This window comes from Xylona heveae (assembly GCF_001619985.1).
Source record: "Xylona heveae TC161 unplaced genomic scaffold L228scaffold_1, whole genome shotgun sequence".
Lineage (NCBI taxonomy): Eukaryota > Fungi > Ascomycota > Xylonomycetes > Xylonales > Xylonaceae > Xylona > Xylona heveae.
In genome coordinates this window covers 2,988,931-3,001,797 of record NW_017264193.1, presented here as the reverse complement: position 1 = coordinate 3,001,797, position 12,867 = coordinate 2,988,931, and the positions used below count along the sequence as shown (strand labels likewise).

General features: G+C 48.1%; 4 protein-coding genes across 4 annotated transcripts; 1 reads left to right on the top strand and 3 right to left on the bottom strand.

Moving 5' to 3' along the window:
• The first annotated feature begins 348 nt into the window (after positions 1–348).
• Positions 349–1,084, top strand: L228DRAFT_21005 (hypothetical protein). Its single transcript, XM_018329838.1, has one exon. The coding sequence runs from the start codon at positions 667–669 to the stop codon at positions 1,045–1,047; it is 381 nt and encodes a 126-aa protein (XP_018192444.1). The 5' UTR covers positions 349–666; the 3' UTR covers positions 1,048–1,084.
• On the bottom strand, positions 893–3,836 carry L228DRAFT_243425 (Pkinase-domain-containing protein). The gene is made up of 4 exons (XM_018331686.1): positions 3,369–3,836; positions 3,285–3,315; positions 2,914–3,230; positions 893–2,860 (listed from the first exon to the last, which is right to left on the bottom strand). Exons 1-4 carry the CDS (start codon positions 3,436–3,438, stop codon positions 1,122–1,124), a joined length of 2,157 nt encoding a protein of 718 aa, XP_018192443.1. The 5' UTR covers positions 3,439–3,836; the 3' UTR covers positions 893–1,121.
• Positions 3,837–4,863: 1,027 nt separating this feature from the next.
• L228DRAFT_243423 (hypothetical protein) lies at positions 4,864–7,044 on the bottom strand. The gene is made up of 3 exons (XM_018331685.1): positions 6,973–7,044; positions 6,127–6,908; positions 4,864–6,073 (listed from the first exon to the last, which is right to left on the bottom strand). Exons 2-3 carry the CDS (start codon positions 6,644–6,646, stop codon positions 4,983–4,985), a joined length of 1,611 nt encoding a protein of 536 aa, XP_018192442.1. The 5' UTR covers positions 6,647–6,908; positions 6,973–7,044; the 3' UTR covers positions 4,864–4,982.
• Positions 7,045–8,736: 1,692 nt separating this feature from the next.
• On the bottom strand, positions 8,737–11,345 carry L228DRAFT_235892 (hypothetical protein; the record flags this gene model as incomplete). Its single annotated transcript, XM_018330767.1, has 7 exons — positions 8,737–9,153; positions 9,223–9,304; positions 9,407–9,783; positions 9,841–10,011; positions 10,064–10,668; positions 10,962–11,009; positions 11,243–11,345. 7 exons carry the CDS (start codon positions 11,343–11,345, stop codon positions 8,737–8,739), a joined length of 1,803 nt encoding a protein of 600 aa, XP_018192441.1.
• Positions 11,346–12,867: the final 1,522 nt, after the last annotated feature.

Here is a 12,867-nt window from a genome sequence, read left to right as displayed (position 1 = left end):
AACGTGCATTGGCTTCTTCATGTTTTTCAGCTCTTCCTCACTCTTATAATATTGTTCCCTGCATGAAGTTACCGGTTAGCTTTCATGGGCTGGTTCTTGCTATAACACAAGCGCTTCCGTAGGCATCAATTGGACCTATCGGTCCAAGCTTTCAAGCGCCAATTGATATCTCTTACCATTGATAGCGAGGGTTGCTATTTCCTATCAAACGCATGCTTCGCATCTGGGGGGTCATCAAAGCCTGAGCCCCGAAGCTGGATCGGCGGTCACTGTCCAGCGACTCGACGTCGATCTCTTCTCCGGCCGTCCGCGCATGTCGAAATGGCGGCCGAGGGTCGAGCAGGGAACCCGACGAACGGTTATGGATCAGCACAGGCAAGTTGTGCCCGCGAGTTGCGAGAACATCATCCGCAAATCCCCGAGGTGTCGCATACAGGCTGTTACGTCGCGACGGCGACGAAGGGTGAGTCTGTTGGTCGCTCATGGCTTCTGTACGGAATAAATTAAGGATTCGTGCAAAGTCCGGCGGGAGTTGCGACGCAGTATTCGAAAATTCTTTCCGTTTTTGATTCGGCGTATAGCATTATCCAATTGTTGTTATCAAAGAGGAGGTGGGCGACAAATCTTTCAATTGCCCAATTGAAAAGAAAAGGGCAAATAGTTATAATGAGTTCTTTTCGTGGGGTAAAAAACAGCAGGGTTTCCCGCATTTGTCGCTTTCCATCCGGCAGGGCCGGCCGCTTTCGCGAAGCTTTCTGCCGACTTTCGGCTCGCACCGCCTTGAGACTCAACCTAGACCTGAAATGGATGCTAAGCTTGGATCCCACCAAGCACAACAACATTGCTCAATCGTCACATTTACCACCTTCTAGAGACTCTAAAAACGTTACTAACCGGTTCCTCGTAATCATGCTAGTACTTATCTTATCGTACATTCGTTTATCCCAATTCATAACAAAAAAGAGAAAGAAAACGCCATGCCATCCTCTCAAAATCGATAGTGTAAAAAAGACGACCAGATGGGTCATCGATGGGGTGCAAGACTGAATGTAATTGAGTGCCGTGATACTGGTGGTAATGCACCGTTTTTGTTGAAGCCCAGACACGGAGTTCTGGACGTGTTACCTCAATGTTTGCACTGGCTCTTCGTCTTCAGCCTCCACGCGCACCAATATTTCCTCTAAGAATCCTTCCAAGAAGGCATTTACCTCACCTCCCATCCCAACCGGTTCATGACTATCCCATTCTTCAATCTCTGCAAAGATACCAACTGCCTTGATCACAAGCTTCTTGATCTTCTCATGCGCACGCTGTCTTTGTTGCTGAGCCTGCAAATTCGATGCATCTGGATTATCAGCTCGGCCTAAATTGTTGATATTGAAAGTGCGACGCTGCAATGCAGCTTCAAGAGCAGGCAGAATGACTCCATTAAACGCTGTCAACTCCGCAGTCGGATTAGGCGGAGCTGGAGCATTGCCGGGTGCACGAGAGACTGCCGTAGAAGACCTGGATGGGGACAATAGATGATGATCGTTTGGCGCAAATTGCTGCAAAGAGTGTTGTCCTTGGGATACTTGAGATGTACCGCCAAAAGAAGGGAGTGGTTGCTGCATTATCCGTGGTAATGGCTGTTGAGCTGGTGGCTTTATGGATGGGGCTGTGACAGGGTTTTGAGGCTTTTGGAACGGATCAAGCCTTGAAGGTCCCTTAAAGGGGGGTATGGGCTGCAATGCGGGAGCTGACGACCCTGTAGCAGATTGACGCGATGGACTATACGAAGGAGGTTGTGAGTGTCGTGGTGGCGTTGGTGGAGCTTCTTGTCGAGGTTGCAAATTAGATCCAGGCCTGGAAAGCGGAGTGTCATTCTCCTTGAGACCAAAGGCGCTCATATCTTTGAGCAAGGAATTTCCAAATGGATCCTTGTTGGGGAAGAGAGCGCCAAATTGTGTTTGTGGGGGTAAAGCGTTTGTGACTGGTGGCGGTGGAGCGTGCCGTAGCGCTGGTCCTGGGGCTTGCGACTTCACTGGAGATGGCGGCAGAGGTATTTTTGCCGCGACACTGGGTGAGTAAGGCGCCTGAGTCGGGCCAGAAGGTCTCCTTTGCGGCGAACTTTCTCTTGGCGGGGATTCTACCGGTGAGCTAGCCGCCTTGATGGTACCCAGTTGATCGTATTCAATGTCATTTTCAGAGTCCACGCTTCTCCTAGGCTGGTACGCAAAATTACGAGTGACATCCTCTTGAAGCTGGGACCTAGAGTTGGCGGCAGAGTCATTCATGGCCTTGAGGCCGGGTCCCCGGCCACCAGATGGCCGGATAGTGCCAAAGTCCCAAAGATCATCACTCTCGGGAGTGCTGCTTTCTCGTTCAAAGCGCTCTTCATCTTCATCTTCTTCCGCTTCACGATTTCCATGTGTTGCCTGCCACCGTTCGTGCCGCTCGATCAGTTCGGTCAGATAGGTGGTTTTCTTTCCCTTGCGAATGAATGGATGCTTGAGCAGCTCTCGTGCTGACGGCCGTTCTTTCGGGTCACGCTTGAGGCAGAGTTCAACAAACTCTTTGAATGTCCTACTAAAGGTTCCTTCCAGAGTCGGTGGAGGGTTTTTCGGAATAAGAAATAACACCTTCATCGGGTGGATATCCGAGTAAGGCGGTTCTCCTTTGGCAAGCTCCAAGGCGGTAATACCTAATGACCAGATGTCGGCTTTATGATCGTATCCAGATTGCTTTATCACTTCCGGTGCCATCCAAAATGGGGTGCCGACGAATGTATTCTTTTTCGTCATTGTCGCGGATAGCTGTCCAGATACTCCGAAATCAGCGAGTTTGACCTGTCCATTGGCGCCGAGAAGGACATTCGCAGCTAAAAGTCATGCTTAGCATGGGGGGACAAAATCAAGTCTCGATGAAACATACCCTTAATATCCCTGTGGAGCTTATTGTCGCCGTGAAGGTATTCGAGACCCATGAGCAGCTCCCGGAGAATAATTGCGATATAATCCTCGGGTATCAGTCCTGGCTTCATCAAGTCACCACAGCTTCCACCAGAGCAAAATTCCATTATTATCCAAAGGTCGGATCCCTTGAGATAGGAACCGTGATATTTTGTCACATAGGGCGAATTGAGTTCGGAAAGGATTGCAATTTCCTGAATTATGTCCTCGACTTCATCTTCTGCGCTTTCGACGTCGATGATTTTGATGGCCACGGATTGTCCTGTTCGCTTGTCTAAACTGCAGAAGCCCGTCAGCGTATCTGTTCGAGTCTCCGCAAGATAGAGTACTTACCCTTTGTATACTTTTCCAAAGCTTCCCCCTCCTACGTACTCTTGTCAGCTCATACGGCCCACCGCCTGTCTTGAGGATATATACCAATGCAATTTTGTTTTGTGTATAGTAGTTCCGGGTCGGCCGCGCCACGACCTAAGCCAGACGGAGCCATGTTTTTCTTTATAGACTAGCAGAACAGCGCGATCTGCATTGAAGGTAGAACACCTAATATTTGAAGCGAATTTAAGCGCTGGCAACACTCAACGGAGCCTTGCCGGCCGTGACAACTATACGAGTGAGTGCAGTGGCCTTCGCCGTATAGAGTCCGGTATCAGTCGATTAGGAATTGTATAAGTCCAACGGTTGCTATGGCTTGCTAACGTATTCGTTGCGTGCTCCAACTTTCGAATACTATATGAGCGAGCTAGCAGAACAGTTGAATTGCGAGAGGAAGCACCGGTAACACGCAGATAACAAATCACTCGCAGGAGATTTCAAAAGCAAGTGCGAGCGAGAGGGGTGACACAACTGGTACTGGAAAAGAAGTGCGGAGGGAAAGAAAGTTCGGTGCCAGGGATCCAGGTTGGGAGGTGGTAAACGGTGATGGTCCGAGTGTTTACATCTATATCGGGAGGAAGCGATGGCGGGGTCCAGGGGCGAGACCGCGAGACCGCGAGACCGAGGCTGTGTCGCTTGCCGCCAGGCTCCCGGGTGTATAACTAACCTATAAGCTATGAGCAGCTGTCAACAAAATTATGGAGACGTTAAAATTCGTAGTACACGTGGCTTTTTTTGGGCAGGGAGATGCATTCATTTTGAAGCTCATAGTACTGCCGGGGACGCATTTTGGAATAAATTTGGTCTGCTTTATTTTTCTGTCATTATATTTTTATAATTGTTTATTGAAGTTTGAAATTAGCTGCAAGCAGAATCATAGGAAACCACACCAAACAAAAATTCATAATGCATAAAAATACAATCAGAGTTTGTGCGATCTTTGATAATGAAGTAGACCATTAAAAAATGATAAAAATATTGAGAAACGTAATCATTGCGTTTGAGCAAGGTCGATGGTCAATTGTTTACTCCAGCCGAGTCTCAAGCGGGACTTCTTCGGCCCGTTGCTCCGATCAACGGGCACCAGTTTAGGTCATCCGCCGATTGTTCCTGTCACCAGTCACCAGTCACCTTTGCCGCCCACCGTCATTCTCTGCTCTGGTGTGAAGCACTCGCTGCCATGGACGGTAGTGCGGAAGCTAAATGAACAGACCTGCTAATTAAAAATTCAGAGTGGTGCAGCACTTGCGTAGAAAGTACTGGCCCATTATCATCCGTGTATTTCCTTTCTATTGCCTTCAACTCTTGGATGTATGATGACCGCGTGACTATTGTAGTTGCCCAAGCAGGGTCAAGCTTGCGGAAGGAGAGAGGATCTGTTATGCCCCAAAAGATTTCAAGTTCCGTGGGACTGTCAAATCATGGCATTTGGAGGGCTACGGATTCTTTCAGTGTAATTCACATAACTATCAGTCCGTAACTACCTTAAATCATATATTTCAACACTGGTACGAATCTCAAAATGCAAACTTAAGCAAATGATCAGAATAGTTAAAACATTGCTAATGTAAGATTATCGTCTTATTGATACGTAGATAAAGTTGAATCTGTCTCTAAGTTAAACAATGATATAGATCGGAATAGCATCAGAATGCATCATCAACCCTCAATGAACTCCACCATGACAGTGGCATTCTTCAGACCCGCTTCCTCTACGGTGTGGTCAAGCACCTCTAAAAGGTTCTTACCAATACACACGAGGTCAAACTCGACACCATCCTTGCCTTCAATTGGATCCGCTTTGAGCCACTCGAAAAGTCGGCGCACTGGATCACCAAGGGCAAATCGGCGGATGATACGACCGCCGGGGTGGCGAAATTGGATGCGCGTCGTGCTCGTCGGATCAGGGCCCGGCTCAGTGTGAGGTTTATCGGAAGCAATACGCGAGAAAACGGACTCGTTGGACGGAACATTTCCTGTCTGCCGCTCATCGATCGACATCGCATCTGCAGCCCGACCTTTTCCTTTGCTCCCTTCCTCCTCATGGCCTCTAGTGAGGTCATCCGGGTCTGGTTCTCTCATTCCTTCTGTTGGCTGGTTCGCCAGGCTATTCTGCATCGCCATCTGTAGCATCTCTTCCTCGGTCATTCTGTCCACGTCCATAGCCTTCTTCTCCGGTTTGCGCGTAGCCACTGGGTTTCGTACATTAGCTTTGAGGCTGTATCTGTCGAGAAACTCGTGCAATTGCATAAGAAAATCCATTGCCTTTGGTGCTGGAGGACCAGACCAGACTTTCATTTGCTCTCCCGTCCGAGGGTCCACGATAGCGATGTGGGGATAAGCTTCCTGGACATCACGGGCCTGGAAGTAATATTGCACGTATGGAGTCCCTCGAGGGTCATCCTTGCTGTATTGTAAGAAGATGAAATTCTCCTTGACAGTATCCCGGATACTATCATTCTTCCAAAGGTCCCGATTGAGAATCTGACAGTCAAATATGGCGGGATCCTGAACATTTACAAGTATCCATTTTTCGCTTTCCCGTCCCTCTTGTCGAGCGTCATCCCAGGGTAACCGGTACATGAGCTCAAACGGCGGTCGGTACATTTCAGCTAAAAGACTAGACTTTGAGGAGGTTTCCGAAGCCCCTGCTGTAGCTTCTGCGAGGTTTTGTCGGCGGGCGCTGGAATCTGCACCTTGCCCCCAAACCGATGTCGCAGTTGCTCGCTGATTGAAGATTCCAGGTCGACCTAATATTTGTCAACATTAGCTGTATACACCCCAAAAAGCTTGAATTGCCTACCTTGCGGTCTTCTCCTTGCAAGCATTTGCTCTTCAACGGCAGCCCGCATATCTGTAGGATCACTCCCCCAATCGGCGTCCGGGCCAACCAATGTCTCCGTAGTCCTTGCCATAGGCGCGCGAATTCCATCCGCATCGGCGCCACCTGTCATATCGCCTCCGGAAAAGAGCTCTTCCTGCAAACGACGAGCCATGGCTTCATCGTCTTCGAAGTTGGCACTAATGTGACGACCGCTTTGTGTTCGTTCAGGCCTCCGGTCTTCGTCGTCTGAATCTATGTTTATTACACCGTTCTCGTCGGTTCGATACGATGATCCCGTCTCCCGAGTTCCGCCGGACTGTGCACCAGATCCAGTTGCTGACGTAGATGGGTTTTCGGATCCCTCGAGGTCCAGGCCATCGCTCTCGAAAAAGAGCTGCATGGCTTGCTCGAGGTTCCCATCGGTAAGTCTGAGATATTGGGTAGCACGCTGGGGAGTGGTACCGGTTATACCGGTAAACTGGGCAACTAGCTCATCCATGATGTAGCGATGCAAGCTATGAGCGCAGGCACCTTGAAGCCAATCGCCAGTAGCGGGTTCACTAGGACGGTATCGATTTGATTTTTGAAACCCAGCTAACGTCCTACTTGCGGCGTGCGTGCAGCTGACTGATCTTTGATCCTGATCTTCACTTAGGTGAGCGGCGTCGTGTTGAAGGAAGGTGGCTGCGGAGAAAGGTAGTAAGCAGGGAGCCGGATTGAAAGAAAACCTCCCGAACTTCGTCCAGCTTTATAGTTCGCTGCTATTTCAACTCATTCAGCGAATGTACGTAGTAAATACTTCGGAGAGCTGATTGTAAGAATTACCAAGGTGGAGAGAAATAATGAATGTGAGGTTGCTAGGGTTAAACTGGTGTGAAGGTTGAGCTAACAGTTAATCATGGAGAACGGCTGTCCTCGGTGATGATCTAGAACCCGCTATCTTATCGCATCAAGGCGACAGAACCTACGCGGCGTTACAGGATTGACGTATTTTCCGCGGGCATGCTGAGACCTCGCTAATACATTTGCAGGACCAACATACTCCGACAGAGTCCCCGCGCAGCACCGTAAGCTGCCTAGTAAAATACCTAATAGTAATAATTCACAAGACGTAGAGACTGAAAGTTGATTTATGTTGGCAAGCCTTTAATTTCAGCAGAGTATGAATCAAATACAAAAAAAGGCTTTGGTGAAATTCATGTCAGCTTGCCGGCGGGTTGTAACTGACCATTGGAACTCATCTTCGGCGGCACTTGAGTCCTTCGACCATTGTCCAGAAAAGTCGAGCTACTTAGTCCAACGACGTTTCAACGTCGTATTTGAAACAACTCAAATTAAGCGTGCATCTTGGGGCTTCCATGAGATCTGGCTAGACTACCAGCTAGGCCTTCCGAAGCATTTATATACTTCACGACACTTTCTATAGTAGTTCATACAAGGGACCTGTGATGGCTGTCCGTCTATCAACACAAGGTAAGTATCATTTGATACGCGTACTTGACACATGAGACCATGCCTTCCGTATCGCTCGTTATGTTCACCTTTCTCTAATTCCATTGCTGTTTAAATGGTATAAAGTAGACCGAATAAGCTGGCATTTTCGGGATTAAGCCTCGGGACTGTCAACATTATCATGTTAACACGTGCAACTAACCACTAATAGATACTTATTGTTCTCCGATAGGTAGCAAATTTATCCTTTGCAGGCAAATAAGAAAAGGAAATACGCCATAAATTTATGGGTTTCGAAACCAGTGTGTACGCTCAAGTTCTTAAGAATATGTTCTGGCGCAAGCTCAATGGAAAAAGAAGTATCAGTACCCGGGAAGTACTTTTTGTTATTGGGACCGCGCCATGACGGACTAAAAGTCTCACAAAGACAAGAAAGACAGATCTAGTAGTACAGTTTGGAATTCTAGCTTGAAGAATTCAGCCAATAATACTTGTATAACAGTGCTCCATCAGCCATAGAACAATGCAGGCAAGGAAACGCATTGGACAACCGACAACCTTGCATTCCCCAGAATAGCACCAGCTGAAAATCGCAGATAAAAACGAGGAAAAGGAATATTCAGGATGCCTGGTTTCGTTTCAGCTTTCAAGTGGATCTATTAAGAAACCCTTGTGGCTGAAGGTGATGCTAAACTGAATTTCAAGACGTAAAAGATTCGATGCTGCAAGGTTCAGTCCAAGGATAGAAACTCAAGAACGGTGCGGCTCAATTCGCGCCTTAATAGGATCGCAGACAGTGGAAAGGAAAAGGATATGCGTCGCGAAAAGTGGAAAAAAGTATAACAAGTAAAACAGAAATTTGGGCCTAGACTCCTCGCAACGTGCTTTTGGAGAGAACCAGTTCAGAAATGATGCGAAACGATTTTAAACAAACTAGAAAACAGGTCTTGAAAAAGGTTGTAATGCCTCCACCATCCTCGAGGGTTTTGTTTCGTGTCAAGGAATGATAACGACGCATCGGACAGATAATAATGTAAGGGTATTTTATGCAGGAACCTGGGAACAACGACATGGTCAACCGTGGTCAAGACAGGTCCGAAATCTCCTGCCATGGCCAATGCTAATGCCGAATCTTCTTTAGAGCCCAACGTGGACAAGTTGAACGCCGGACTCGAACATCACTTGAATCCAATCGACATGCACTGAGGTACCCACAGTCATCACCCCTTCACTTTGTCGCTGATATACAAATTGTAACAATTGACGAGTTGCCCTGGTGTTATTACCGACGCTTTCCCGCTCCATGGCAATGATGAGCTCAAGTGCCACCTTTTTATCTCTCGAATGATGCGCTGCAACACCGGCCAAGAATAGAGGGAAAATAATAAATCGATAGGTGAATCGGCCTTCGGCAACAATGGTTTGGCCGACACGAAGGACTTCCGCAACGCACTCGCTGATTTCTCTTTCATCCGCATTTGCGAGATGGGCACGTTGAGATGGCCACATGCTTGTATGGGAATAAATGAGACACAGACGGTACAGCGCATAAGCCTGTAAAAGTCAGTTATACTTCATTGGCTTTTACCAGGGAAATTGAATGGGCAGGGAATAACATCATACCTGTTTGAGAACACCTTCAACTCTGGGCGGTAAGCCACAATCCACGCTAAGCCAATTGGGGGGTATACGATTCTGTGTTGCACTGTTCCAGGTACGTCTCAACGATGTCTGCAAATAACCCAGTTGACTCCTGTGGCTCAATGGGGGCGACGGAGGCAGAGAACCCGTTGTACTTCCAACGTACAATCTCTGAACAGCATCTGCCCTTAACACCTTCGCCATCTGGCCAAGTTCAGCTGCCAAAATTACCAGCTCTCGATTTAGTTGCAGGATTGGTAAGAAAATATTCTGCTCCTCTGGGAATAGCGGACCGGAGATTAAAGAGGATCGCGGAGGCAAGGTCGACAAGGCTGGAGGCAAAAGATTCAATCTCATAATTGCTTGCATGAACTCTCCACTTCCAGTTCCCCCTAAAACCACGAATATATCGATAATGCAAACCCACCATATCAGGTACGGATATGTTTCTCTGACTTGTGAGTTGCGTCTTTCAAAAATAACCCGTAATAGCTGAGCAGCCCTTTGTGACCACAGATTTGGAGTCCATCGCATTGACGCAATCTGGTGGAATTAGAAATCCAACGACTACTACTTTTGCCGAGTAGAATATTCACGTACCTCATAGAATAAATTTAATACGTGAGTAACAAGAGACCCATCCGACAATATATCGTCCAAGGCTCCGAGAGGTGGCTCAAGGAACGACAAGATGTTTTCATAGTGGTCAACCGGTACACCGTGTCTCCTCGTAAGACTGAGGTCGCATAGTGCCATCAGCGCATGGTAAGCCTAGCAATGATGGTCAGCTCAGCACACGGTCCGCTCATCAACCACCACGTACAGGTATAAATACACGTGCTTGCTCCTCAAACGGATCTGCGAGGTCTTCGATCCCGAGGCCACTTGTTCCAGATCTGAAAAATTGAATGAGACGAGGTTTGACGAAGGTGCGATAGTGTACCAGCGATGCTGAATCGCTTTGATCTTGAAGATACTCAAATTGCGTTGGACTTTCAAAGGCGGCAAAGTTCGCAATCGGTTCGCTTGATAAAGTGAGGGCCTGTATGTGATGAGAGACACTTGCAGAAGATGGCATTGGAGCATAAAGCGTGGCTGGTGCTCCCTGCTGGACACTGATAGCTTGAGGTGTTGAACGAGCAGCAGAGTCCTCAAACGTATTCAAGATCACAACGTTTGGGTCGTCCTCCAAGGTTGAGAAGCTTACAGCCTGTGGAGCGTGGGTGCCACTCTGAGGCCTATTTACCAGACTCCACTCGGACGTTGTATCAGTCGGTTCAACAGATCCGCTCTCACTGGCATATTCTGGCAGATTTGCAAAGCTGCTCGGATTGACCACGACATGAAAGGTACCAGGTTGTTGAAGCTCTGCCTTTCGTTCTCGATCTTCATCGTTCGTCAATGCTGCGAATGGAGGCAAGTTGTCCTCTGCAGATGTATTTGTATTGTCACTGTGAGTTTGAGATTGTGCTAGTTGATCTGTCAGCTCATCACTTGCAGCCCAAGACGCTCAGGCAATATCGCTCTGCTGCATCTCGAAAGGCAATCTGGAATATTAGACACGGAGTGGATCTTCAAATAACTTTGAAAACACTGATTTTTTCTGCTGTCAAAAAGAAACTGAATCGCACCATTTCGCTCTTGGAGACTCTGAATCTTGCCCAGAGTAGGTTTACTTGATCAAAAATCATTGTTGGCACAGAAGAAAGGACTAGACTTACGGTTCCAGACGGGGCTCTCGCCCTTTGACGTATCCTGCATCCTTTCGACTACCCGTGGAGTGTCGTCTCGAAATGATAGTCTCGGACTATAGTCGCATTCATGACCCAAGCGGCTACAAGGCTTTCCTCTTGACTCTTAGCACCCTTCATGCGGTAAAGACGCGAGCTGTGGGCATCTCTTACACCACAAGTGGGCCGTCCTTCATCACATTTTACTTTGCGAGATCGGCAGGTCCTGCTTGATCAGTTCGAGGTCCTTTTGGAAAGTACGAAAGACTTACCAGCATCCTGTTTTTGATCGAGGAGGAAGGCGCGCTCGGGAAGAGCTGGACGCCAAACCAAACTCCTGCCCCGAGGAGGACGAGGGCGTCGACGACTGATCATTCTTGGGTGCTATCGCTGGAAAACGCACCGTCTGCTTCTTCGTCTGCCGTTCATTGTTGCTTTGCATGGGCAACAATGGAAAGCAGCATCAAATGGCCTTGAACGGGGAGAATAAAGCTCAAGCAGACTTAGACCGTCACCTCGCTGCCGCACTCCACAGGGGGAAAGAGCGTTCAATATTGACACCATAAGATGGTACATGTATACGCCGAGATTGTTCAGGACCCTAAGTCGGATGTACGGCCAAAATCTTTAGGGCTATAGTATTTTAGCCAAACTCAGGGTTGGCACGAGCGGTGCGGTGTAGCGCAGCGGGCCACCTTAACCCCAGGAGGGGCAAAGTGTCCGGATGCCGAACAGGGGGGACCTGATTACGAGCGTATGTGGGCCAGGGATTTTTCTACAAACGTCTGGTAGCTCACAGGGTTCGTCCGTGGGTCTAGACCCAGTTCAAAGTGTCAGCAGTGCGCTGCTCGGGTGCACGTTCCTCAAAAGAAGTTGTGAGGAAGTCTTGGCTTGCTAACGAATACACTGATTGTAGGCACTTTCAAGTGGGTGAGGTGTGTTTATTGCGAAACCAGAAAAATATATTGTTTGAGCAAGAAAAAGAGGAAAGCAGCAGGGATATGCTTGGTGGCTTCCACTCAGCCGAAGGAAGAGAAACGTGCTGCCGGGACGGGTGGGACATTTAGGGGTTTTCCAGTGGGTTTCAATGTGGTATTCCCTTCAAATGCCTGGTAAGATGCGTATCATAGGAATTATAAATTTCCTTTGATTATTGTGCGAGGAGAAGAAGTGGGGTGGACCAGAATGGGGTATTAGCATTGAATGTTGGAGCCACCAAACGCTTATGGTCTTGGCTCACAAGCAAAAGTTTCACGATGCTGTGGCGTTTTGAAAAAGAAAAAAAAAGGGTAAGGAAAAGACAGTAAACGATCCCTGATGGGCCCCAAGGAGCAATACCATGGGACAGACAAATACGCCGGCGCCGTTGCTTCTCGTTGTAATTGTTCTGGTCAAACTACTACGACCGAGGGAAAGCAAGAGAGATCGTCGACGCCAACTGAAGAGGTGGAATGTGGCTGCCAATAAACGGCCGTGGTTGCTCGGCGAATGACACCTCAGATGTCTTTAGCGTCTACAAACAATATGTTGAGCTCTCTCTCTCCTTCTCTTGTTCGCACAAACCCTCATATTGTTCTTGCTGTGTGCTGGCTGTTCCAATATCCAGGGTCTTTGGAGTGCGGTGGCTTCGATTACGGTAGCTACTTTCCTTGGTTGACAAACTCTGCATACAGTATTTAGAGTTTTCGATGCCTAGAAGAGCCCTCAACTTTTTCACTTGCATATTTTTGCTCTCGATTCGGGTGCGTGCGCTCTGCCTACTTCGTAGGTATGTCTCTTAACACCCTAACTCTCGTGCCCGAGGGGCACGGATGCTCAGCTTACCGGTCTTCCAATGGGGACTTAACCGTAATCATCATTTGAATCAGCCCATTTGGCTGGCTTAAAGGGTCACTCC

What these genes read in the sequence shown, in the direction of transcription:
- L228DRAFT_21005 (XM_018329838.1), top strand. Translation starts at nt 667, where the DNA reads ATGAGTTCTTTTCGTGGGGTAAAAAACAGCAGGGTTTCCCGCATTTGT.
- L228DRAFT_243425 (XM_018331686.1), bottom strand. Translation starts at nt 3,438, where the DNA reads ATGGCTCCGTCTGGCTTAGGTCGTGGCGCGGCCGACCCGGAACTACTA. An exon ending in CACAAAACAAAATTGCATTG is followed by an intron (nt 3,316 to 3,368) that starts GTATATATCCTC and finishes AAGAGTACGTAG; the next exon opens with GAGGGGGAAGCTTTGGAAAA. An exon ending in GCTCCACAGGGATATTAAGG is followed by an intron (nt 2,861 to 2,913) that starts GTATGTTTCATC and finishes CATGACTTTTAG; the next exon opens with CTGCGAATGTCCTTCTCGGC.
- L228DRAFT_243423 (XM_018331685.1), bottom strand. Translation starts at nt 6,646, where the DNA reads ATGGATGAGCTAGTTGCCCAGTTTACCGGTATAACCGGTACCACTCCC. An exon ending in TGCAAGGAGAAGACCGCAAG is followed by an intron (nt 6,074 to 6,126) that starts GTAGGCAATTCA and finishes GACAAATATTAG; the next exon opens with GTCGACCTGGAATCTTCAAT.